The following is a 27,205-nucleotide window of genomic DNA, read 5'->3' as shown; positions in this document are numbered from 1 at the left end:
CAAGGAACCCCCAGTGGACCCGGTCAAAGGCTTTTTCAGCGTCCAGCCCCAAGAGAACCACTGGACTAGCCCTTGTCCGGGTTGCGTATAAGAGGTCCACTGTTCTCCGGATATTGTCCATAGCTTGCCTATTAGCCACGAAGCCTACCTGGTCAGGATGGATTAAACAAGGCAACACCCTCCCCAGTCTGTTGGCCAGAACCTTAGCCAAAATTTTGACATCCGTGTTCAGTATCGATATTGGCCGGTACGAGGCGCATTCAGTTCTGTCTTTACCGGGCTTTGGTATTACTGCCACCCATGCCTCCAGCATCGTCGATGGCAAAGAAGCTCCCTCACGTACCGAATTAATGATCAGAGTCAAATAGGGCACTAGTTGGGTTGCAAAGGCCTTGTAAAATTCGTTAGTAAAACCATCTAGCCCCGGCACTTTCCCCGTTGGCAATGCCTTGATAACCTTTATCACTTCATCTACTCCCACCGGCCGGTCTAGCTCCAACCTCTGTGCCTCAGAAAGAACCATCAAACCCCTCGACGCCAAATATTCATCTATTTTGTCCGTCTGTACAGCAGCATCCTCTCGATATAAATTTTCATAGTATTGTGCAAAGCAATCTCTGATCTGTGTGGATTTGTGCAGCACCTCACCTCTAGCACCCCTCATCCTTAGTATGTGCCGGTCAGATCTCATCTTTCGTAATTTAGTGGCCAATAATCTTCCTGGTTATTAGTACATGCATAATACACCTGGTTAACCCTTGCATGCACAAATTTCAAACTATCCTCGTGTAAGGCAGTTATTTCCAGCCTCATAGCCTGCAGTCTCCGATAATCGGACACCGGTCCAGTCTCTCTATATTTAAGCTCCAAATCCCCCAACTTGTCCATACATTGGGACAGGCGTTCCTTATGAACTCGAGACCTCTGACCAGCCTGCTTAAGGAAATACCCTCTCGCTACTGCTTTAAAAGCATCCCAGACTGTACCCAGTGATGGTCCAGAGTCCATATTAATATCAAAATACTCTTTTAATACTGGGAAAAATCTCACCACCAGTTCCGGGTCTTGTAGCAGTGAATTATTAATCGTCCATCTCCTATCACGCTGTTCCTCACGCAAAGATGGGATATTGACCCAGACTGGAGCGTGATCGGAGATCGTGATGTGACCTATATTGGCCCCCCCCCACCCCAACCGACAACGTCTTATCCAAAAAAATGAAGTCAATTCTGGAGTAAGAGAGGTGCACTGTTGAGTAAAATGTATATTCCCGCCCCCTGGTGTTCCCAATTCTCCAGACATCATATAAACCCATCTCATCAACCAAACAGTTTAAAGCGCGGGAAATTCTACAGTCAGTCGGAGCAGGAGGAGCTGACCTATCCAAACCTGGCTGCATGGTGGCATTGAAATCACCAGCCACTATCAGTTTACCCTTAACAAAGGCCTGTAATTCCCTCCGCAGGCGCAGGAAAAATTTATCCTGCCTCTCGTTCGGGGCATATACACTAGCCAGTGTGCATTCCTCCTGCTCCAACAACACATGCAATAACAGAAATCTGCCCTCCCTGTCCTTTCTAGAATGTAATACTTGCACCTGGGTATCCTTATGGAACATTATGGCCACCCCTCATTTTTTAGAACCAGCCACATCAGAGGCACAGTACACTTGTTGGTATTGTTTAGAAGACAAGAGCCCCTCATGCCTTCGAAGGAAATGAGTTTCCTGCAAGAAGACAACCTGCGGTCTCATCAAATTTAATTCCCGCATCAAGGCGTGCCTCTTATATGGTGAGTTCAGCCCCTTTATGTTGTATGTGCAAACCCTAAAGTCCACCATTTATACTTCGGTGAAGAAAAGAATAAGATGTGAACCAGGGAAGACTTAAACCTAACTCTAACTCCCTCCCTCCCCTACTATTCCCTACCCTTACTACCCAACCCCACCCACGCATTCCCACCCTATCCCCTTCTCTCCCCCAACTCCCCTCCCTTCCATCCCCTCTCCTCAACCCACCAACCAGCACCATATGGCACTGCTTGGGACTTTGAAGAAGAAACCCCACTAGCCAAATCTCAAATTTTTTACTACAACTTTTTAACCAAAAATAAACAATTCCCCTCAATCCCCCCTTCCCACGTTCCTCCCTCCTCCTCTCTTCTCACTTACACATGAAGGTCCACTACCCTGTGTCATATTATAGCATTTAAGTCACTCTCACTTAATCATAAAATCGTCTCTTCCCCCATTGGGGCTTGAGACTCCAAAACTGAATTTTCACAACGCTGTCCAGCTGTTGCTTCTCAGGTCTGAGGTCGCGGTTTCTTTGCCCCTTTTTCAACTCTCTTCCATCTCTGCAGCCGTGCTTTTGTTGAAGGAGCCAGCTCTGTCGGCGGACTTTCCGTAGATGTTAAGCCCACCTCATGAAGGCTCTTCCATGCTGCCGCCACAGTGCGACAACGGAGCTTCTCACCCTTAAGCTCGAAGCAGATTGCAAACGGAAATGCCCATCTGTAGAAGATTTTTTCCTTAGTTAGGATCTCTATGACCGGCTTCATATTCCTCCTCAGGGTCAACGTGTACAAGGAAAGATCTTGATAGACCACCACGCGGGCCCCATTGAACTCGAGGTTGGGGGATTGGCGAGCCTTTTGCCATATTTGCTCTTTGCAGGCATAGGTGGTGAAACGCACCACAATATCTTGCGGTCTGTTATCCCTTGCAGGCCCCAGCGCTCTATGTGCTCTGTCCATTGCTAGCTCACTGACATCAAACTCCGGGCCCATCAATTGTGCACATATGGCTCGCACGACCATCTGGACATCCTCCTTGTCCCCATTCTCCTGGACTCCCCGAAACCGAAGGTTTTGTCTGCGTCCCCTGTTTTCAAGATCGTCCAGTTTAAATCGCAGATCTTCTGTCTGATCCGTCAGTTTTTGCAGGCGTCTGTCTGTCTCATCGTGTCTCTCTCCCAGCTCATCTGCGCGCTCTTCTAAAGCTTCCACCCTCCCACCCAGCTCTCTCAAGTCGACGCTCAGGGCATCCACGTGTTCAAGGATTTCCTCTTTTGACGCCACAATTTCGGCCCTGAGCGCCTCCAAGCATTTAGTCAGGTCCTGTGAGGGAGCCTCAATGGGGTCGGACTCGTGGCGCTCTTCACCGGACGAACTCTGGCTTGATTCCGGGAGTCTGCATACCTTGGGGGAGGCGGGGTGCGCTAGGCCTCGTTCCGTCTGCTTCGCCGACAGACGCTCGCTCTCCCGATGCGGCGCGCCGCTTTTTTTACTCATCTTACTGGAGCCAGGTAAGTCAGCAACAATTTGCAGTTCGTGCGAATGCAGTGAGAGGATAAATTATAGCGAATAGTGCCTATTAACTGGAGGGAAGAACGGAGCTCCGGGATTAAGCGGCCATTCAGCCTCGTGACGTCACTTCCTCCCCCCCCCCATTACCATATTTCTATCCTCTGTAAGCACTATCCTCTCATTAATTTCCTTTCCACCCCCTCTTCCCCCTCCTGGCATCTCCCATATGGTTCCACCATTCCCAGCGCCTTCCTCCCTCCACCCTTCTAGCCCAGCATCTGATCCCTCTTTCTCCCCTCTCCATCCTCATTGCCTCTCATCTCTCTGTCCCTTCTCTCTTCCCTTCTGCCTTCTCCCCCATGGTCCAGCATTTCTCCCTCTCTTCCCTCCCTCCCATTGCCCGGCATCTCTCCATCACTCCCTTCTGCGCCTTGATCTAATATTTCTCTCTTCCTCCCCTCTCCACCTCCTGTGTCTCTCTCCCTCCCTCTCATCCCCTCCTTGTCCAACATCCCTCCCTCTCTCCCTGACCCTTCCTCCATCATGCCCAATATTTCTCCCTCTCTCCCTCATGTACCATCTCTCCCTTCCCTCCACCCATGTCAAATATTTCTCCCTCTCTCGCTCCTCTCCATGCAGTATCTGTCCATCCCATACCTCATTCACTCAGAAAACACAGAAATATTCTCACCAAATACAGAACAAGGGATCACAAACTAGAAATAAAAACATGAAGAAAACATTGAACTGGGAACCCCTAAAAGTTATAGCATGGGGGAAAAATACAGAAATACATTTTTTCTTGTACTTAACAACATACAAATAATATCCATGATGCACATTTCCCAAATCTAACATAATTCTAATTAATAAATTTAAAATAAAACATGTTTTTCTACCTTTATTGTATAGGCATTTTATTTTTCCAAGCTTGTTGGTTCCAGTTGCTCTCTTCTGCTTTCTTCTCTGTTTTCAGCTCTCATAAAAACTTTCCTTTGGATCGAGTCCTTGTCTCTCTCCTTTCTGAGCAAGCTCTGGCTTGGGCCTCTCCCCTGTGGGAGCAGAATGACCCACTTATGTCCAACTTGGCTGCCTTCCTCACATGCTTCCAGCAGGTATTTCATAAGCCAGGGCATCTTTCCTTGGTAGCAGCCAAGCTCCTGCACCTTTGACAAGAGGTCCTAACTGTGGGCCAATATGCCATTCAATTCCAGACCTTGGTTTCTGACTGCAATGGAATGGAGACCCAGGTGGCCGTTTTTTTTTTTTGGCAGGGCCTGGTGGGACATATTAAGGATGAACTGGCAGGACAGAATCTACCCACCAGTTTAGATGACCTGGCGTTTTTTTTTTGGTAGGGCCTGGTGGGACACATTAAGGAATAACTGGCGACACAGAATCTACCCACTAGTTTAGATGACCTGGTCTCCCTATGCATCGAGGTGGACATCCACTTTCAAGAGAGGGCTAAGGAACATGAAGGTAAATGCTGTTTTATACAAATGTAATAAATAAATAAATTTATGCGGTCGGCACCCCAGTTTCAGGATCCCACAGACTCACAGACACCAGCTTCTCCTGCCACCCTGAAGGAAGAGGTACTCATGCAAATAGGACATTCTTGGAGGAAGAGACAAGGCATAGAGCATAAAACCTCTGGGACATTATGCTAAGCGATGTCCAAGGAAACTGGGAACACCGAGATCTAGGAGTTGTGGGGGAGATGTCCCTAGGTCTTTTTCCAGTGGAGCTATCTATTTATCCTTTCTCCATTTTTCTCGTATCTTCTTCCATTCCCTCACTACATCTGTCGCTGACATAGTTCCTCTTTCTCTCTTTTCTGTCTGCCCACTCAAATTTCATGCTCTCACTCTTCAGTCTTCCATCCATATTTCACTAATCTATATTCAGGACTTGATAAGTAGAACGGTGCACAATTAAAAAAAATAAAAGAGAAAAAGAACTACAATTGAAATAGAACACCAAGGAAGTGAAAGTAAGAGAAGTGAGGAAGGGAGACGGGAAGGAAGGAAGAGGTCAACTGCACATTCCTTTATCCCTGAGCCCCAAAAAGCAGGGAGAACAGGTGAGTTTTCAATACAGACTTAAATTTTGGAAAGGAGGCAACAAACCATGCTTTACAGGCTTTCACTTCTGGTGGCTCTGTGCACCAGCAGTGAAAACCTGGTAAGTGCAGTTTGCTGCTGGCACCCAGGGAAGGAGCACTGTGTTGGGGTTAGTGTAGCTGTGTCTCCTGCTGCCACTCTCCCCTCCAAGCCGCCACTGCTGGTGCTGGCCTCATGACATCTCCAAGGTGCTCGTGACATTTTAGTGTGTTGCAACACACTGAAGGAGAACCATTGGTCCAGACTTATGGATATATGAATAAAGGAATTTTGTTCTTAACGCCATCTCAGTCTGAACTGACTTCTCTGTTACTTGCTTGGGGTCATGTACTATTTGGATTAATAGTCAAGCGTAATGGCTTCAGTTATTATGGTATTTCTATTATGGAGAATATTTGCTGTCATTATTCAGAGATAAGGTGTTCAAGCAATATGTTTCTCTCTTACTAGCATGGACACTGTATTTTAAAGAAGACATCTTGGGAGAGAAGCTTGCAAGATGAGGTCCAAATAACATCAGTGGATATCAAATGCAGATGTCATCATTATGCACTGGTCTCAGCCTGCTAACAGTTTGTGCTAGCATACAACTAATAGAAAAGAAAGATACCATAGCAAATGCTGGTATTTACTTAAAATAAAAAACTAGCAGAATCATTTTCTTAAAGAATCAATCCTCTGAGAGACATCAGCAACTGTAGCTCTGGCAAACAAAAACACTTTGAGAAGTGAAAAGGCAGGCAGGCCCTAAACACAACTTCAGACTCACCTAAAGGGCTCCAATTCATGGACATCCAGTGCAGCGCCTCGGATTCGCCCTTCTTTCAAAGCTTGTGCAATTGCTTTCTCATCCACAAGTCCCCCACGGGCTGTGTTCACAAGGAAGCATCCCTGGCGCATCTATAGAGGTCAAATTAAGAGAAAACCTAAATGATGTGCCTTGCAGACCAAGGCAGAAAAAGAGAGAAGAGGAACAGACAGACAATATCCGTTTAATTCCCTCCTTCACCCCCTGGAGACTTCACACTGCGCCACTCAGAAGGCAGAGGAAAAGGAAGTTGGGCTGCCAGCCTCCTAGCAGTCACCTCCGTCAACACTATAATCACCATCCCTGGTCAGAACTGAAGAAACGCAGATCACCACAGGCCAGTTTGTTTCCCAGAGCAAACTCAGACATTGCCACAAGTACAGTACAGTGGATAGAGAGCAGCCCTCCCCCCTTCCCAAAGCATGTACCACTATTGCCTCCAACTTTCAAAAAGAGCAGGCTAATCGCTCTATCTCCCACCCTGGAGCCCGCATTGCCATGAAGCCCGTTAGGCCTGGGACAGCTGACAAAGTTCATTCCGATTCCCACCTTTGCTCCCTCATTTGTCACTGAAGAGGAAAAAGAGACATATGGCCACAATTGTAAGTGCAAGGAGGAACAAGAACCTTACACTGTTGGTAAGAGGTGCTCACCTGCTTAATAGTGAAGTCATTAATGAGGTGATGGTTATGCTCATTCAGGCTGCAGTGAAGAGTGATGCAGTCACTATGCATTAGCAGGTCCTGTAGGGTAACCATTCTCTGTAATCCTAAAGAACGCTCCACTCCATCCGGAAGGTAGGGGTCATAGAATATCACATTGAAGCCAAATGCTTTTGCACGTAATGCCACAGCTTGTCCCACTCGACCTCAAAATAATAATTTAAAAAAGCACTCATACAATGAAAGAAACTTGTGAAACACTAGGCAACTACCCAGCCTATGAGGAGTACTGGGATCCACCCCTTCAGACCTAGAACACAGCTCTACAAATGCAAACTTTGAAAGGTATATTACCAAGGCCAATAATGCCCAAGGTCTCTCCACGGATCCTGGCTGCCCCTCCAGCAACTTCTCGAATCTGCTCTACACTGCAGGCCCGGTTCCCTTCTCTCATGGCCTGATGCAGCCAAGTGACACGACGATAGAGGTTCAAAATATGGCACAATGTGGAGTCAGCAGTTTCTTCCACCGACGATGAGGGGATATTACATACTGCAATGCCTAGCAGGAGTGATGAGAGAGATTGAGATAAACAGCCCCATTTAGACTAGGATTTTCTTGAATCTAAGCATGCTCCCACCAAAGGCTACGATTGATAGCTCGATATACACATACACACATATACTGTATCTGGAAAAAAGTGAGCCCCCTAAACAAACAACCGCAAACCCACACCGAATTAAAGTACCACAAAGTAACATCTATTTCAAACAATGTTGTGTGGTTTAAAAGAAATCCACCTTAACGTTACTGAGATGTCAAATTTTAAATAACACTACCCAAAAGTTAGAGTTTCTAACACAGTTAATGTCACCTGAACAGTCCAAACGTTTAAATCTGATCTTTTAGCACTGTATCCTTTTTCAACTCTGAGTATTTCAATTAAAACTCAATCTTCTTTTGACAACACTGTTTATCAACATGCAATGACATTACGGATGATATCTGCGAATAAATAAGTAATTAAACCATATCAGAAACTGAGATTTGTAACAGCAGTTTGCAGAAATTAAAAATCTCTTAAACGGGATGAGGGATTCCTATGTAATTTGGCGTCAGTGATACAAATAGACGTAATTTTGTGAAGGTACCATTTTAATTCATTTGGTACAGGTTTGAGATTGTTACTGCAAAATGTTTAGAGGACTCACTTTTTTCTGAACACAGTGTGTATGTGTGTGTGTGAGTGTGTGTGTGTGTGTATGTATACATTATTTTTTTGAAAGGGGTGGGCATTTAGTGCACTATTAATTCGATTTTTTTTTTTATTTTAACTAAGATTACATTTTTTTAATCCTGATCAAAATCTCCCCTCCGTTGTCCAGCACTGCTTTCTTTCCCCACCTATAGTATTTCACCTTGGCATAACGTGGCAGAGGGAAGGTATCGGCGTCAGTTGCAAGTAGCATGTAGGAATTGCTGCCATAGACCCTATAAAGAGCCAGATAAATGTTACAATAAATGTGGGGGTGAAGGGAGAAAGATGTTGGATCTTGTGCTGGGGGGGCAAGGTCAGCAGCAGCAAGAGAGGAGAGAAATAGGTGTCTGTGTGTCAGGGATAACAGGTTTAGCAGCAGAAGGGGAGACACTTGGATGTAAGTACAGGGGAAGGATGCAGCATGTATGAAGGAGAGGGGGATCAATGTGCATGCAACTTTTAATTATATTCAGCAGGTTTAAAAAATGTCCATGCAGTGGGAATTAACTAGTTCCAAGTCATTCAGCCTAGAGGTGCGATTAATCGTGTAATATATATACAAACACACCGTGTTTCAAAAGTAACAGAACGCCTTTTATTTTTCTGTATAATAAATAAGAGGCTGGGTGTACAATAATAAAATTGGTTCACAATAGGGGGGGATAAAAGGGTTATACGCATAATGTTAAAATAAAATTAAATTGTTGCATTGTCATGTGCTGGAGCCAATGGCTCGTTGTTATGTTTGAGATGTTATTTCAATAAAAATTCAAAGTTAAAAAAAAAAAAAAAAAAAAATTGTTTCACGAGTAGGCCTATGATAGAGCTATACAATTATCACACAAAAAGAGTGATAAGTATCCCTTGAAAATATTGATGTAATTATGATGTACTTATTTACAGTTGATAAACACTGGTTTTTCACTAGAAGATAACTGCAAACTTTCTGAAACATGCAAAACATTATAAAAAAGAGTTTCTTAAAACATTGCCTGAGACTGAAGAAACTTATTGAAAAATCAATATTACCAGCGAATTCAAATGCTACCCTGGTAGCGGTTGACCCCAAAGGGCATGCAAACCAAAGTTACTGACCAAGTTGTCAAACTGGTATTAAGTTAGGAGGACACTCCACAGATCCACTCCATGCACAGACATTTCAAACATGCGCTCGCTCACTAGCTATATGTCTGTCAAAGGTTAGCAATCCCATAGTCATACAAGATATGTTACCAGCGAATTCAAATGCTACCCTGGTAGCGGTTGACCCCAAAGGGCATGCAAACCAAAGTTACTGACCAAGTTGTCAAACTGGTATTAAGTTAGGAGGACACTCCACAGATCCACTCCATGCACAGACATTTCAAACATGCGCTCGCTCACTAGCTATATGTCTGTCAAAGGTTAGCAATCCCATAGTCATACAAGATATGTACACGAATATGAAAGTTTATGTCCCCTCCTAATGTTCCCCGTATTGTTACTACTAGACAAATGGAACCCAAGTAAACACATAACAGTTTTACAATTATAACTTCCATTTCTTTAAGGAATGAGTTTCCAATACTCATATCATCCATGTAAAAAAAGTAACTGCCACTTAATCAACCAATTGACCAATTTAACTGACAATAAGATTCAGCTGATTGAACACAACTAGGCTTAACTGCAGCTAGCCCTGTTGAATCTGAACCTCAATATATATATTGAATCATCATACCATGAGAGTGAAGTAGTCACCACAAAGTATCTACAAGAACGCTATGTCATGATCAAAGAAAATTCCAAAAGAGATGAGAGACTCTTTCCAGAATGATATATTTCAACTAAGCCATTTCTAAAGCTCTGGGGATTCCACCAAACCATAGTGAGAGCCACCATCTCCAAAGACGTGGAACAGTGGTGAATCTTCCCAGGATTGGCCAGGCTGCCAAAATTATCCCAGGGTACAACAACTCATTCAAGAAGTCACAAATCATCCCAGAAGAACATCCAAAGAACCGCAGGCCTTGAAGGCCTCAGCTAAGGTCATTGTTCATGACTCCACAATACAAGGAGGTGTAGTGAGAACAGTTCCAGAGAAGGAGAGATCTTCATTTGTAAGAATTTGTTTTTAAACTTGGGGAAAGGTAGACTTAGAATTAAATAGGTAATCTCAGGGACCTTATTTTTAAGTTACTCCGCTTGCTTACTAAAGGAGTCTAAGGAATACTTTTTTCTTAGCATATAAAGTCTCTGTTACAGATCTATAGGCTAGCATTTAAGGGTCTTGTTTAGTGTTTTTTGTTTTTTTCAGTTACTATAGTATCAGTATAAAATACAACTAATAGGCACAGGAAGCCTTAGTTTAGACTCTTTAGTCATTTTAAAGACACCTCTATCAATACAAATAGAAAGAAAGGTAGGCCCGTACTTGGGAAAGAAACCTTTACAGAGATCCTTTACAAGAGTTTTCCTTTTAGGCACCAAGATTACCAATCAATCGCCAGAATTTATGTATTTTAGGTGACTAACGTACCAGGGGAATTGTCTGTTGATGAGTTGTCAAAATAATACTACAACAATTTCTATTCAGACAAACTGTGAAGACCCTACACACACAGCAGGACATATGTTGGATCTAGTATATGTATCACCTGCATTATTTCAGTCCCTGATTGTATCCCTGTCATCAAAGAAATTGCATGGTCTGATCATGCTTTAGTAATATTTGAATTCTCAATGAAGATTTAAAGAGTGAAAAATAAAGAGAAGTCACTACCCTATAAACAAGGTCCAAATTTGAACTGCCAGAGCAAAAAGCCTGTCAGGCTGACAAACTATCAATCAACATAGGTAAGAGTCAAAACTGTATAGTTAATCACTGGACAAAATCATTAACAGATGCCTTAGACACCAAAAAAGATGGTAACAGTTAAGAGCTCAGGGGAGACCTGCTGTTGGTTTACACCAGCACTGAAACAAGTAAGGAAAGACCTAAGAACTGCAGAGAGATTATGGAAGAAAACAAAAATCAATGATAACTTGGAGACGCATAGGATTAAAATGGCGGAATATAAGCAATTATGGGAGGAAGAAAGGAATGCATGCATCAAAGACAAGATTAAAGCCTCCCTAAATAAACCTAGGGAATTATTTCATACAGTGAAATATTTAATAGAGGAAAGAAAAGATGAGAACACAGAATGTTAATCCTCAAGATTATGCAATTTGGCTACATCAGAAACTGGATACTAAAACATCAAACTCAGAATCTGATAATTTAGTCTTACCCACATCATAGTAACATAGTAGATGACAGCAAAGAAAGACCTGTACTGTCCATCCAATCTGCCCAATAAGATAAACTCATATGCGCTACTTTATGTGTATACCTGAGTTTGATTTGTATCTGCCATTTTCAGGCCACAGACCGTGGAAGTCTGCCCAGCACTAGCCCCGCCTCCCAACCTCTAGCCCCATCGATCAATGAGTGAAGAAGTATGGGATCAAGTGTGGAATTCCTTCCGCATGGTGGATGAGGACATGATAGAGAAACTGGTGAAGACCTTATCACCCACCAGAGCTCAGGCAGATCCCTGCTCTTCGATAATATTTAGATCAATGCCAGAGATAATTGTTCCATTTTTGAAAAATCTAGTGAATAAATCTATGCAAGAGGTTTATTAGCGGACTCGCTTAAAGAGGCGACGGTTAAACCACTAATAAAAAAAAATCAATGCTTGATTCAAGAATAATGAGTAATTACAGATCAATTTCTGTTCTTCCGTTCTTAGCAAAAATCATTGAGAAAGCTGTATTGCACCAACTAATGGAGTTTGTTGAAGAAAATAATTTGTTAAATGATTCTCAATATGGTTTTAGACTCAACCATAGTGTGGAAGTTCTGCCGCTATCAATGCTAGATGAACTAAAGATTGGAATGGACCAGATCATCAATTTCTGCGTTATCACACTTTATATTGCATCAGCATTTGACACGATTGACCATCAACTCCTAATTAACACATTGTCAGATCTTGGCATTGGTGGTCAATCTTATCCTGGTTCCTTTCATACTTGTAAAGAAGAAAATTTCATGTTAAAGTACAGGACTCAGTTTCCACTAGCTTTCCAATCACGCGTAGTGTACCACAAGGTTGAGCCCTATCAGCAGTACTTTTTAACTTATTTATAGTGTCTCTGGGGGATGTCCTCCATGATTTAAACATATCGCATAGAATATACGTAGTTGATGTATAATTTGTCATCCCTGTCAACAAACACGATCAGGATCTGTACAACTGAAGAATATTTTTGACAAAATTGCTGATTGGATGGGACAGGCAAAGATGTCTTTAAATGTTGCAAAGACAGAAATAATATACGTAGGTAGGAGTCTTGATTCATTGCTACCAACAATGTTTGAATATTGGGGCAAAAAAGTGATCATGAAGCCTTTTGTCTATAGTCTAGAAGTCTTCCTAGACACTAATTTGACAATGCAAAAACACAGACCATGTGATCTCTACCTCTTTTTTTGAACTTCGCATGTTGAGCAAATTGAAAGATATAGTCACACCATATGACTTTCGGATGATAGTATGGAGCCTGATACTAACAAAAATTGACTACTGTAACTCTCTATTTCTGGGAATACCATCATCCCGAATCCAAGCTCTGCAGGTCATCCAAAACGCAGCTGCATGATTGATCACTGGAATCTCAGGGTCCAAACACAACTCCCCAACACAAAAAAAAGTTACACTGGCTTCCTGTATCATACAGAGTTCAATTCAAGGCTCTTGTATTGACTCATCAACGCATATAGTGGAATTAGAAAAGGTACAGAGAATGGTGACAAAAATTATAAAGGAGACAGGATAATTTCCCTACGAGGGAAGGCTAAAGCGGATAGGGCTCTTCAGCTTGGAGAAGAGACGGCTGAGGGGAGATATGATAGAGGTCTATAAAATAATGAGTGGAATGGAAAGGGTGGACGTGAATCACTTGTTTACTATTTCCAAAAATACCAGGACTAAGGGGCACGCAATGAAGCTATTAAGTAGCAAATTTAGAACAAAATCAGAGAAAATATTTTTTCACTCAACGTGTAATTAAACTCTGGAATTCATTGCCACAGAATGTGGTAAAAGCAGTTACCTTAGCAGGGTTTAAAAAAAGGTTTGCATAACTTCCTAAAAGAAAAGTCCGTAAGCCATTATTAAGATGGACTTGAGGAAAATCCACTGTTTATTTCTAGGATAAGGAACATAAAATCTACTTTACTGCTTTGGGATCTTGCCAGGCACTTGTAACCTGGATTGGCCACTGTTGGAAACACGATACTAGGCTTGATGGACCTAAGGTCTATCCCAGTACGGCAACACTTATGTACTTAAAGGGGCTGGGCAAAAATGGGATTCATAGGACAGTAGCAAGGCAGAAACTGCTGCTATCTGATCCCCAAGCATTTTGGGATAATGTTCTGCAGACAGACGAGTCAAAATGGAACTATTTGGACAACACAGATCCCATTTATGTCTTCATATAAAGGAAATACAGCATTCCACAGTAAGAATAGTCAGTCATGGTGATGATAGTGTGAGGATGCTTTGCTGCCTCAGGACTTGGAAAATTTACCAGTAACTCTGCACTGAACCATAGAATTCTTAAGCAGAATGTCCAATCACCTATTCATGGGCTGAAGCATAATTGGGTTATGCAGCAAGACAATGATCCAATACACAAAAGCAAGTCTACATCTGAATGGCTGAAGATTAACAAAATTCAAGTTTTGGCTAGCTTAAACAAAGTCCTAACTTGAACCCAACAGAAATGCAGTGGCAGGACCTGAAGTATCCAGTTAATGCACGAAAACCCATGAATATGTCTGAATTAAAGCAGCTCTGCAAAGAAGAGTGGGCCAAAATTCCTCAACAGCGATGTGAAAGACAGATAAAAAATTATTGGAAGTGTGGTTGCAATTATTGCTGCCAAAGGTGCTGCAATCAGGTATTGAGTTTAGGGGATAGCTACTTTTTCACATGGGTAATATGGGTGTTGGATAAGTTTGTTCCTTAAATAAATTAAGTAATTTCAAAACTGTGTTTACTCAGGTTCTGTATTATATGTGATAATAGGGGAAACAGGACGGGATGTTTTCATATCATCTGTATGCATGCCAACTGAGGAATGGATATGTTGAGATGCTTTAATAGCTTGGCTGACTATCCCTTTACCATAAATTGGTGTTGGCTGACTATCCCTTTACCATAAATTGGTGGTTACACTTTTGTGCATTAGCTATGATCTTGTATTTTTCCTTGAGGTTTAAAGATGAGACCCAAAGCTCTGATAAAACCGACATCTGTCTCTCTGAATATGCATGTGGTTCACCATACCTAATTCTGCAGCCGATTTGATGTCAATGTTGTCATAGCCACTGCCAATCCGGATAATGATACGAAGTGCCTTGAACTTCTCCAGATCTTCCCGGGACAGGGAAATTGTGTGATACATCAGCGCGCCAACTGCTTCATTTAACACCTATCAGGGAAAGATAAGGAGGGTATATATGTCAGAGCTCCCTCTTACTCACTCAGCACATGATGACAAGAAAGAGGAAGCCAAGTAGAGAAGACTACATATAGAGGAAAGAAAATATGGGTATACCTAGTGAAGAGCAGTAAGTCCAGAAAGCTTGGTCCATGATAATTCATTCTAAACCTGTGCAATAGGATTTAGAACATAAGATCAGTACTAAAGTTTACCTTTTCGTGAATTTCTTGCGTAGACTGAGCATCACAGAATGCCACTGTAGCCACATCCTTCAAGATAGGCATCTCCACTGTGCAGTCCCTACCGTCCAGAAGTGCAACTAAGGGGCGAGTAGGCATCGGACCATTCAGAATAGGGGATCGGATCCCTGTAGAAAAAATACAAGGAGAGAGAGCAGACAGAGTAGAGAAGCATCCATAGCAAAGACAGGCTGCAACCCTTCATTTTTACAGTGTAGAGGACTTTTGATGGCAACAAGGCTAGGATTTTGATATTAGTCACCTTATTCTCTAACTCCTCTTACCTATCTATGTTAACCATCTCTATGACCTCATGTGCAACTTTCTTTAACTTAGTCACCTTATTTTCTAATGCTTCTTACTCTCTTACCTATATGTTCCACCTTTGCTTATACCCTACACTTATAAATTAAAATGTTCTATTACATATTGTGTTGACATTGTAAGTAGTATGCTACGCCATACTTTGTATTGTTATTTAAATATTTTTACTGTTGTAATTGTCTATTACTCGTGTCTGATTTATTTACTGTACACCGCCTTGAGTGAATTCCTTCAAAAAGGGGGTAAATAAATCCTAATAAATAAATAAAATAAATATTGTTGTCTGTAGGCCCTTGTTCTGCAGTAATGCCCTTAAGACCTGCACCAAGGATAAAATTATTGGACCAAGAAAGCAAAACAAATTGCAGTTGGAAGGTGACATTGTGGTTGAGTATAGGCTAATAGCTGTTATGCTAAAAGAACAGTATATTTTTTTGGACGGTAATACGGAGGGAAAGGGAGAGAAAGAGACCGGGGCTTAAATTAATATACTGCTCATTGTGTGCCATTTAAAAGATAAAATGTATGCTGTAACTTTCAAGTTGGCAAAGAATGTACTTAATAAACAAAATCTCAAAATGGAGGAACTGCAAGAGGATTCTGATGGTTTTGGAGCAGATTTATATGAGGTGATTAGTTCGGGTCAAATGGTACCCTTGTACATAATATTAATGTGGACATACCCTAGCAGAAAGCACTTGGGAAGGCCAGGTTAATGATGAGGCCGCTGGGCAGAAATTTGGGATGGGGTCATGAAACTCATTACCCAGCTGCCTCCTTCAGCTTTAGGCAGGCTTGGGAGCCCCAGGCAATTGCCCTGGTTGCCCCCTCCCCTTCCCATAATGCTGGTTCTGGGTTTGGGATGCTAAGGCTCTGGTACAACAAGGTTAGAGATACAGGTAGCTTGGGAAGGACATTTAAATGCTATGAGTTTATCTTGTTGGGCAGACTGGACGGACTGACCATATGGGTCTTTATCTGCTGTCATCTACTATATATGTTACTATGTATGACATATCATACATCACCTTGGGCTAAACAATTTTTTTGAATTTTCACTTAATGCAATTTAAAAATAAATCTACACACACAAACAATTGGTGCTCAAAAACACACTCATACATTCATCCACTCTTTCTCACGATCTCAATGCATCTTTCTCAAGGGAAGTGTTTATTTTTCTGTGCATATTGTTTTGTACAACTCTGTTTGGTTTGTGGTCAGTTACATTAATGTCACTGAAGATGCATGTACCTCCTAATATTTTGTATAAGATTGCGTTAGCAGGGTTTTGGCTGGGTAATGTTTCTTTCTGACAAATATAAAAATGTGTTAATCTAAGTTTATTACATTATCCAATATATGGTGAAGGCCTTACATCTGGTCTGAATGTATGTACATACATTAGGGAGGTGGAACATCGAATGTGCAGTGATGGTTCCAACTGTGATATGACCACATATTCTCCCCGAGGATGTAATGGTTGCACCAGGCATGGACTGAGCACATTTTGATACACTAAAAAAATTTGTGTGTGTGTAGATTTATTTTTAAATTGCATTAAGTGAAAATTCAAAACAATTGTTTAGCCCAAGGTGATGTATGATCTGTTTTGGAGACTTGGGGATTTACAAATAGCTTCCATATTTATAAGGTACTATGTATGACATGACAGTGTGTGGAAGAGGTGGGATGAGGGTTGAGCTAGAACAGGGTGAGGGATTATAAGAACCTTCATAAAGAGATCAAGAGAGGGGAGGAGGAGGAAAAAGGAAGGGGGAACCTATGAAAATGGAAATGGAGATTCTAATACTTTGGGTTTAGATATTTAAACTTAAGATACCAGTTGATGTGTTAGATGTTATTTGACAATATACTTTCATCTATCTTATGTTGAATATCACCATTAAAATAGATTTAAAGTAAGAAGGTTGAGGAATCCCTACACCTTTATTGTAATTAAAAATTTACTTTAAAACAGGCATTTTCTGTTCTGCCTAACCAGACAGCTCTAAGTGGATTACAAAAACATTATAAAACATTATAAAACCTGTCAGTATGTAATGTTCATCACAAGCAATGAAGCAGACAGCTAATATCATATACAAACAGTTCACAACAAAGATCAGTTTAAAATTAGAATACATAGTAACATAGTAGATGACGGCAGAAAAAGACCTGCACGGCCCACCCAGTCTGCCCAACAAGATAAACTACAATACAATACTAGTGGGGCAGCTGCCATTAGAGATGCGCATTTAGGAACGGACGCTTACACCATGTCAATGGCTGCTGTAAACGAGCACGACAATGGTATGGCTGCAGACGTAACTGACCTTATTCCAGAATGTGAGCACTGCGCACATCCCTGAAATGCCCATGCCCCTCTCTTGCACTTACCTGCTATAGATTTTCCATGCTTAGCTTCTATAATAGAGACTAAGTGCAGTTACACACACAACTGCAAATTACAGCCAATTAAGTTTAATTGCTGGCAACTGTTAGTGCCAATTAGCTGCTGTCATTAATTAGCTTACATGTATAACTGGCAGTATTCCATAATTTGTGCACACAATTTTGCACAGTAAACACAAAAATGTGCAGAAGTTATAGAATGAGGGTAAGTGTACAAAGTAGATAAAAACATATTATGAACCTCAAAACCTTCAACAGTCATACAGTTGTATCAAATATTTAAATACTGCCAGTACAATTTGAAATTAAGTACCTTCACAGATGCGGTCTATTCGCTGACGTTTCACTTTGTGTTTATCCATGAAAGAATCCAAAGAGAGAGGGTGATCAAAGTGCTCAGCTGTCTTCCAGATTCCTTAAGAGTGTTCTCTAGAAGAATTCAAATGACAACAATGAAGACCAGGAAAGGGAGATCAGGTAGAAGATGCCCCTCCTCTTACAGCACATAAACCTGCTGTGCTGATGGCAATTAGGTTCCCCACTTATGGCAAAATATATCTTTGATACAATGAAAAGTGGTTGTGGGAACTGCTGTAATATATGTTTCCCTTTATTATATTCACAAGATAGAGGTAAAGAATCAGCTCCAATAAGGAAATTCAGACAAACTCCATCACAGACATAACAATAAAGAGTAGAAAAGGTAATGTAGTAGATGACGGCAGATAAAGACCATCCAGTCTGCCTAACAAGATAAACTCATTACATATGGTATGAAGTCATACATCACATGTATACCTGATCTTGATTTCTCCTTGCCATTTTCAGGACATAGGCCATAGAAGTCTGCCAGCACAGTCCTTGTTCTAATACTTCAGAAGTTGTAATCAAAGCCCCTAAAAAGTTCCACTCCAACCCATCCAAATCTATTCAGCCACAATCAGGGCACAGACACAAGTGCATAAGTATTGCCATACTGGACAGACTAAAGGTCCATCAAGCCCAGCATCCTGTTTCCAACAGTGGCCAATCCAGGTCACAAATACCTGGCAAGGTCCCAAAAAAGTACAAAACATTTTATACTGCTTATCCCAGAAATAATGCATTTTCCCCAAGTCCATTTAATAATGGTCTATGGACTTTTCCTTTAGGAAGCCATCCAACCATAGAAGTCTACACAGCACTGGCTTTGCTTCTCAATTACTGGTGTTGCCACCTAATCTCCGCTAAGCTTCTTTGAATCCATTCCTTCTGAACAGGATTCCTGCACATGGGAAACAGCCATCTCATAACCACTATGTGTTATAGAGAGCACTGTACTTTTATTACAAATCTTGAGAACATACTAAATTTACATTTATAACCTGTGAACAATTATAAACACTAATAGACAAAATCATCTTACTATAACATACTGCATATATAGACCCCATTATAAGGTTAAGAAATATCAAGACGTTCAACACACCCAGAATGAAGACCACTCTGCTTTATGAGTATTTTCTGCAACATTTATATTGTCTACAATGACGTGTCTGATTTGAAGCATTTTAACTGACTTCATAGTGTACACTACAGGACAAGGATGCTGAAAAGAGCCAGTGTATGAGAATTAATTTTGAAATGGATAAATGATGCAACAACTCTTAAAAAGTCAATTGTCTCTTACTGTCTTTTGCTCTGATTATCTGTTCCTGATCTCTGGACTCTTCCTTATTCCATTACCATATGGTCCTGCCTAACAGGAGTTCAGTGCAAAGACTGTTCCACAGGACCTGTGACAAAACACCAGAAATAAATTGAAACCAATAATCTATAAGTAAGTTAATTATTTCTGGGTTTATTCTAGTTATTTTCAGTGATGCCTTCAAAGCAATAAGATTTTTTCAAAATAGCAGTTTATCAGTTTCTTTGTGCTAGTGTTTATATCTACATTTCCTTCAGGGCTGACAAGTTTCAAACCCATGCTACTTTAAAACTGTTCTGCTTTCATGCATTTAATAACTTCAGGGCTTCTGGCTTTAGCTTTCAATTCATAAACTACCACCCCCCACGAAAAAAAAAACATTAAACCAAGAGTTTATTGGAGCAACACCAGAATTATACACAGTCTGCCTACTCTGTTCTCCGCCCCCCCCCTACACCTCCATTTTCCAGCTGACTCCACTATACTGATGGCTCCTCAGTTACACAAATTCTTATTAGCCTTGGGCCTACTCACTTCCTCCTACTAGCTGTATTGTCCAGCTGCTTCCGATGGCCAGCTTTGGAGCTAGATATTATAAATGCTTTGGGAAGTGTTTTGGAAGGCCAATACATTTAAATACACAAAATTAGCAAAATGAAAACATTAGATCAACTAATAATAATAATAAAAAGCAACACCTAGATTCAACAACCCTAAATATATGTGTACTTAATGAGATGATTGATTGCATTTTGTTCTGAACACCCTGATATATTCAGGTACAGGGAAAGATGCAGCAATGCCAAGGAATTACATTTCTGTTCAGGATTCCTATAAATGTACAGACTTACGGACAAGTAAATTAATACTGTTGCTTTAATTCAATGCTTACAGAAACTTTACCCTAAAATCTGAGCTCCATTCCCAAACTTAAACCCAAAACCTGCCTCAAAATAAATCTCTCCCCTTACCCCATACCCTGGTCAATCTCCTTTTGGAATGATTTCTCCCTCTCCACCATCAGGATAAAGTTGTCTCTTTTCACCTGGAATAGGATTCTTTTTCCCATTCCACCCCACCTCTCTCTCTTAGAAATATATCCCCTGATTTCCCTTGGATCCATTCTTTCCCCATTCCCCTACCCCTAAGAACAAAACTATCTGTCTCACTGCTCTCACTCACTGCCTCCACCTAGGTATAATTTAGTCCATGACTTCTTTCTTCTTGCCGAAAGGGATATTCTCTCAACTTCCCCCTTCCTTTTAACAGGATAAAATTTACAATCCTCTCTCTCTCCCTACCTCCCCCCCCCCCATCCCAAGATAAGATTCAAATAACTGGCGTGACAATTTTACATGTTTGACAAAGTAATACATTTACTGGTGGAGAGAAAGGGGCAAAAGGACAGGAGGAGATAATTTACAAAAGTGAATACTAACAGTAAAATAAAATAGAGGTTGATAAAACAATTCCCAAGTCCAGGTCCTAGTCTGTATTTCCCCTGCTCAGGTCACATTTCTTGCCTGGTGGCAGAAAACAATGTATTTTGCTGCTATTTCAAATCTTTCCCCCAGGATAATATAATTTTTTTCCTGCTCATTCTTCTCTGGGAAGTCTGATCTTCTCTGATAGTTTTTGAAAATATGTATTTCTGATATCTTTCATATTTTACACAGTAGGATGGGAAATGCATTTGTGTTTCTATTTCTCTGACACTGCATTGCAGAATCTGGCCTTTTGGTGTTTCCAGTTCAGTTTTCAATTTCTGTATTTGGTGAGTGCCTATGTTTTGTACATGTGATCAGGGTCAGGTATTCTGCTACTGTATATTTTTTAATCAGGATTCTGTAGCACTCCACGTTCTGTTTTTAGATCTGTGCCTCCCAATAGGAAGTGCATTGGTGCTGTGGCCGTCTCTGTTTGGCTTCTGGGTGTTTGCAGTTTGGTAGGACATGCTCCCTATACAGTGGTGGAAATAAGTATTTGATCCCTTGCTGATTTTGTAAGTTTGCCCACTGACAAAGACATGAGCAGCCCATAATTGAAGGGTAGGTTATTGGTAACAGTGAGAGATAGCACATCACAAATTAAATCCGGAAAATCACATTGTGGAAAGTATATGAATTTATTTGCATTCTGCAGAGGGAAATAAGTATTTGATCCCCCACCAACCAGTAAGAGATCTGGCCCCTACAGACCAGGTAGATGCTCCAAATCAACTCGTTACCTGCATGACAGACAGCTGTCGGCAATGGTCACCTGTATGAAAGACACCTGTCCACAGACTCAGTGAATCAGTCAGACTCTAACCTCTACAAAATGGCCAAGAGCAAGGAGCTGTCTAAGGATGTCAGGGACAAGATCATACACCTGCACAAGGCTGGAATGGGCTACAAAACCATCAGTAAGACGCTGGGCGAGAAGGAGACAACTGTTGGTGCCATAGTAAGAAAATGGAAGAAGTACAAAATGACTGTCAATCGACAAAGATCTGGGGCTCCACGCAAAATCTCACCTCGTGGGGTATCCTTGATCATGAGGAAGGTTAGAAATCAGCCTACAACTACAAGGGGGGAACTTGTCAATGATCTCAAGGCAGCTGGGACCACTGTCACCACGAAAACCATTGGTAACACATTACGACATAACGGATTGCAATCCTGCAGTGCCCGCAAGGTCCCCCTGCTCCGGAAGGCACATGTGACGGCCCGTCTGAAGTTTGCCAGTGAACACCTGGATGATGCCGAGAGTGACTGGGAGAAGGTGCTGTGGTCAGATGAGACAAAAATTGAGCTCTTTGGCATGAACTCAACTCGCCGTGTTTGGAGGAAGAGAAATGCTGCCTATGACCCAAAGAACACCGTCCCCACTGTCAAGCATGGAGGTGGAAATGTTATGTTTTGGGGGTGTTTCTCTGCTAAGGGCACAGGACTACTTCACCGCATCAATGGGAGAATGGATGGGGCCATGTACCGTACAATTCTGAGTGACAACCTCCTTCCCTCCGCCAGGGCCTTAAAAATGGGTCGTGGCTGGGTCTTCCAGCACGACAATGACCCAAAACATACAGCCAAGGCAACAAAGGAGTGGCTCAGGAAGAAGCACATTAGGGTCATGGAGTGGCCTAGCCAGTCACCAGACCTTAATCCCATTGAAAACTTATGGAGGGAGCTGAAGCTGCGAGTTGCCAAGCGACAGCCCAGAACTCTTAATGATTTAGAGATGATCTGCAAAGAGGAGTGGACCAAAATTCCTCCTGACATGTGTGCAAACCTCATCATCAACTACAGAAGACGTCTGACCGCTGTGCTTGCCAACAAGGGTTTTGCCACCAAGTATTAGGTCTTGTTTGCCAGAGGGATTAAATACTTATTTCCCTCTGCAGAATGCAAATAAATTCATATACTTTCCACAATGTGATTTTCCGGATTTAATTTGTGATGTGCTATCTCTCACTGTTACCAATAACCTACACTTCAATTATGGGCTGCTCATGTCTTTGTCAGTGGGCAAACTTACAAAATCAGCAAGGGATCAAATACTTATTTCCACCACTGTATATGTGTGGACTGCATCCCCCCCCCCCCCCCCCCACACACACAATTTTGTGTTATTAAGGGGGTGCCTGGTTCACTCTTCTTTTTCTGCCTCTCTGAGGATTCACGCTCACTCTTATCCCCTAGATACCACCTCAGGAAGGGGGTTTACTTTCATTTGTATCCCAATCTGTGATGTCTATTAATTTCTCTCTCGTTATCCTTTCTCTCAAAATGGAACGCCATCTCCTTCTCCCCACCCCAATCCCTATAGTAGAATACCTGTTCTTCTTCTTTCCGCCCTCATTGGAGTGGAGGAGTAGCCTAATGGTTGGAGCAGCAGAACAGACTTTGATCCTGGCAACCTGGGTTTGATTCCCACAGCAGCTCATGACCTTGGGCAAGTCACAACCCTCCACTGCACCCAGTATAAAAAAAATTAGATTGTGAGCCCTCTAGGGACAGAAAAAGTACCAGCATATAATGTGTACAGCACTGCGTACATCTAGTAGCTCTACAGAATATGGACTTTTCCCCCAGGAAGTTGACCTTTTCTGTTACCACATCCTCCAGCAATGAGTTCCAGAGGGAAAGGGAAATGGGACTTGATATACCGCCTTTCTGAGGTTTTTGCAACTACATTCAAAGCGGTTTACATATAGTCAGGTACTTATTTTGTACCAGGGGCAATGGAGGGACTTGCCCAGAGTCACAAGGAGCTGCAGTGGGAATTGAACTCAGTTCTCCAGGATCAAAGTCTACTGCACTAACTACTAGGCTACTCCTCCACTCCATTGAGTGAAAAAATATTTCCTCCTATTTGTTTTAAAAGTATTTCCATCTAACTTCACTGAGCGTCCCCTGGTCTTTATACTTTTTGAAAGAGTAAAAAAATCAATTTACTTTTACCCTTCTCCAGCACTCAGGATTTTGTTGACCTCCATGCCAAGATTCTCTCTTCTTTGCTCTCACTTATCCCTTTGTTCACCCCTTCCTTCCACTCCCTCCCTACCCTAAGTGTAAATTCTCTGTCCTTTATCCCCTCCCAATGACAAGATTCCTTCTGTTCTGATTCACCTCACTCCCCTCACTATCCCTTCCCTACAAGATTCCTTCTGTTCTCCAACTGATTCACCCCACTCCCCTCACCATCCCTTCCCTACAAGATTCCTTCTGTTCTCCAACCAATTCACCTCACTCCCCTCACTATCCCTTCCCTACAAGATTCCTTCTGTTCTCCAACTGATTCACCCCACTCCCCTCACCATCCCTTCCCTACAAGATTCCTTCTGTTCTCCAACCAATTCACCTCACTCCCCTCACTATCCCTTCCCTACAAGATTCCTTCTGTTCTCCAACTGATTCACCCCACTCCCCTCACCATCCCTTCCCTACAAGATTCCATCTGTTCTCCAACCAATTCACCCCACACGCCCCTCACTATCCCTTCCCTACAAGATTCCTTCTGTTCTCCAACCAAGTCACCCCACTCCCCTCACTATCCCTTCACTACAAGATTCCTTCTACTTTCTCCAGTCCCCAGTGCCACCCCTCCCATACGGGTAAGATTCCTTCTTTCTCCACCCCTCAACTACCTCCACACCCCCCCATACCACCTCTCCTCCCGGTGAGAATATTCCCCCTACATCTTTGGTTAACCTCACACACTCAGCCAGCCCCCGCCCCCACCGGTCTGGCATCGCTCCCTCTCTCTTCCAGTCCAGCATGGTTCCCCCACTTCCTCCCGGCCCCACCGCGGTTCAGCCTCTCGCCCTCATTCTTAACCCCTACCTTCAGATTTCTATTTGAGGTGGTCGCCGCCAGCAGTAACACTTTATACAGACACCTCCGGCGACCCCGGAGCTTTCCCTCGGCCGTGTCCCGCCCCCCTCCGACGCAACTTCCTGTTTCCGGCACAACTAGGGACGTTGCGTCGGAAAGGGAGGGAGAGGGAGGAGGGGCGGGATGCGGGAAATTTCCGGGCCCGATTCAGCCAAGCAGCCGAGGACGGAGGAGGTTTGATACCAAGGAGGTTGTCTAGTCCATTATACGGGCTGAAGCCAGTAGGCGGAGCTTTAGTTCACCCAAAACAATAGCAAAAGATTATTAGAAATATTAAAGGACTGCCTCTAGGCGTGGTCCATCTGTAAAAAGTCTAAAGCTGTGCCAGTTGGATGGGCAGTGTTTTAAAATGTACAGGACAAAAGATTTTCGTTTTTTTACTTGACATGTTTGATGTTTTTAATTTAGTTAAAAGCGACCCCTATCTAGATATATAATCACTAAAACAGCTTTAAAATGATTGTAGGCAGTAGAAAGAGCACTTGGGCTCATTTTTCTACACTGTTCTATACAATACAGATAGCCAAATTTCAGTGAGGATATCCTGTTTCCTGATGGGTTTATCTTAACTGTTGATGTAATCTGCCTTTGGAAGGTGTTATAAAGATGATGATGGAATGTATTGAAAGTAAATGGAAGTAAAATTAAACTCTTCTTTCATGGTGGCACATGGAATCACATCTTTATCTTCAATCTATTTTGTAGAAATTAACATTTTAGATATACTAACGGATTATTCTGTTGAACATGTTTCAGGGGCAAGTGGTTTTATAAGTCAAAATAAAAATAAATATTTTGTTTTATGAAGATCTCTTTTGATTATTTTATTTATTTATGTATTTATTTGTTGCATTTGTATCCCACATTTTCCCACCTATTTGCAGGCTCAATGTGGCTTACATAGTACCATGATGGCAATCGCCAATTACGGTGAGCGAAATACAGCGTGATCTAGTATTAATGTTCATAAGTGACAGAGTATATTAAGTATACAAGGAGAGAGAGTTAAGTTTTGTCCAGTTCTGGTAGGAGTTTCGATTGTGTTGCAGGGTTATAGGTGTTCAGGTTGGATCATTCTATTACGCCTTTGAGAACAGGTTGGTTTTTAGCAATTTTCGGTAATTTGTTAGGTCGTGCATTCCTTAGTTGCGTGCTTATATAAGAGAAGCTGGATGCATATGTTGATTTATATTTTAATCCTTTGCAGCTGGGGTAGTGGAGATTTAGGTACCGTATTTTTCGGACTATAAGACGCACCGGACCATAAGACGCACCTAGGTTTTAGAGGAGGGAAATAGGAAAAAAAAATTTTCCTTTTTCCCTCCTCTAAAACCTAGGTGCTCCGGTGCGTCTTGTCCAAGTTCGGGATCGCCCTCCCCCCGGCCCTGTCACCACTTCTCCCCTACTCATGTCACGCGATGTTCCCTGGTGGTCTAGTGACGTTGGGGCAGGAAAGAGCCTCCTCTTTCCTGCCCAGCGCGCTGCTCTCCGTCCTCCTGTATGCTGCCTGACGGTCTCGGCGAGATTCAAAATGGCTGCCGAGAATTGAAGTCTCTGCATCCATTTTGAATCTCGCCGAGACCGTCAGGCAGCATACAGGAGGACGGAGAGCAGCGCGCTGGGCAGGAAAGAGGGGGCTCTTTTCTGCCCCGACGTCACTAGACCACCAGGGAACATCGCGTGACGTGAGTAGGGGAGAAGTGGTGACAGGGCCGGGGGGAGGGCGATCCCGAACTCGGGGGGAGGGCGGGAGGGAGGGAACTCGCTACCTTCGGACTATAAGACGCACCCCCCATTTTCCTCCCAAATTTTTGGGGAAAAAAGTGCGTCTTATAGTCCGAAAAATACGGTATATACATGCTGATCTTTTTGTGTTCCTGGTTGGTAGGTCTATAAGGTCTGCCATGTAGACTGGGGCCTCGCCGTGAATAATTTTATGAACCAGGGTGCAGATTTTGTACGCGATTCGCTCTTTGATTGGGAGCCAATGTAGTTTTTCTCGTGATGGCTTGGCACTTTCGTATTTCGTTTTTCCAAATATGAGTCTGGCTGCGGTGTTCTGGGCAGTTTGGAGTTTCTTCATGATTTCCTGTTGCATCCAGCATAGATTACATTGCAGTAGTCTAGGTGACTTAGGACCATTGATTGTACCAGGCTGCAGAATATTTCCCTCGGGAAGAAAGGTTTAACTCGTTTGAGTTTCCACATTGAATGGAACATTTTCTTTGTTGTGTTTTTCGCTTGGCTCTCTAGGGTGAGATTTCGGTTGGTTGTAACTCCAAGAATTTTCAGGCTGTCCGAAATAGGAAGGGTGTAGTCTGGGGTGTTTAATGTGTGTGTAATGTTTGTGTTGTATGGTGATGAAAGGATGAGACAGTGTGTTTTTTCTGCGTTGAGTTTTAATTGAAATGTGTCCACCCAAGAGTTCATGGTTTGGAGGCTGAGTTTAATTTCGTTTTGTG

The 27,205-nt window shown here is 42.4% G+C and overlaps 1 protein-coding gene across 2 annotated transcripts in view; it reads right to left on the bottom strand.

Annotated features, from left to right (window-relative positions):
* Window positions 1-24,771, bottom strand: part of LOC115476923 (C-terminal-binding protein 2-like) — a 46,056-nt gene extending 21,285 nt beyond the window's left edge. Inside the window, exons 1-8 of one of the 2 annotated variants that reach the window (XM_030213507.1) lie at window positions 24,693-24,755; window positions 19,348-19,453; window positions 17,992-18,107; window positions 14,913-15,067; window positions 14,544-14,688; window positions 7,257-7,463; window positions 6,894-7,108; window positions 6,202-6,332 (exon numbers count right to left, since the gene is read on the bottom strand). In XM_030213507.1, coding sequence (XP_030069367.1) covers window positions 6,202-6,332; window positions 6,894-7,108; window positions 7,257-7,463; window positions 14,544-14,688; window positions 14,913-15,067; window positions 17,992-18,040 — 902 coding nt within the window. In that variant the 5' untranslated portion in view covers window positions 18,041-18,107; window positions 19,348-19,453; window positions 24,693-24,755. Of the gene's footprint in view, window positions 1-6,201; window positions 6,333-6,893; window positions 7,109-7,256; window positions 7,464-14,543; window positions 14,689-14,912; window positions 15,068-17,991; window positions 18,108-19,347; window positions 19,454-24,692 lie in introns of both variants that reach the window. The other variant, XM_030213508.1, reaches the window with a different exon arrangement.
* Between the last annotated feature and the right edge of the window lie 2,434 nt (window positions 24,772-27,205).

This window comes from Microcaecilia unicolor, chromosome 8, assembly GCF_901765095.1.
Source record: "Microcaecilia unicolor chromosome 8, aMicUni1.1, whole genome shotgun sequence".
Taxonomy (NCBI): Eukaryota; Metazoa; Chordata; class Amphibia; order Gymnophiona; family Siphonopidae; genus Microcaecilia; species Microcaecilia unicolor.
This window is presented reverse-complemented; position numbering and strand designations above follow the sequence as displayed.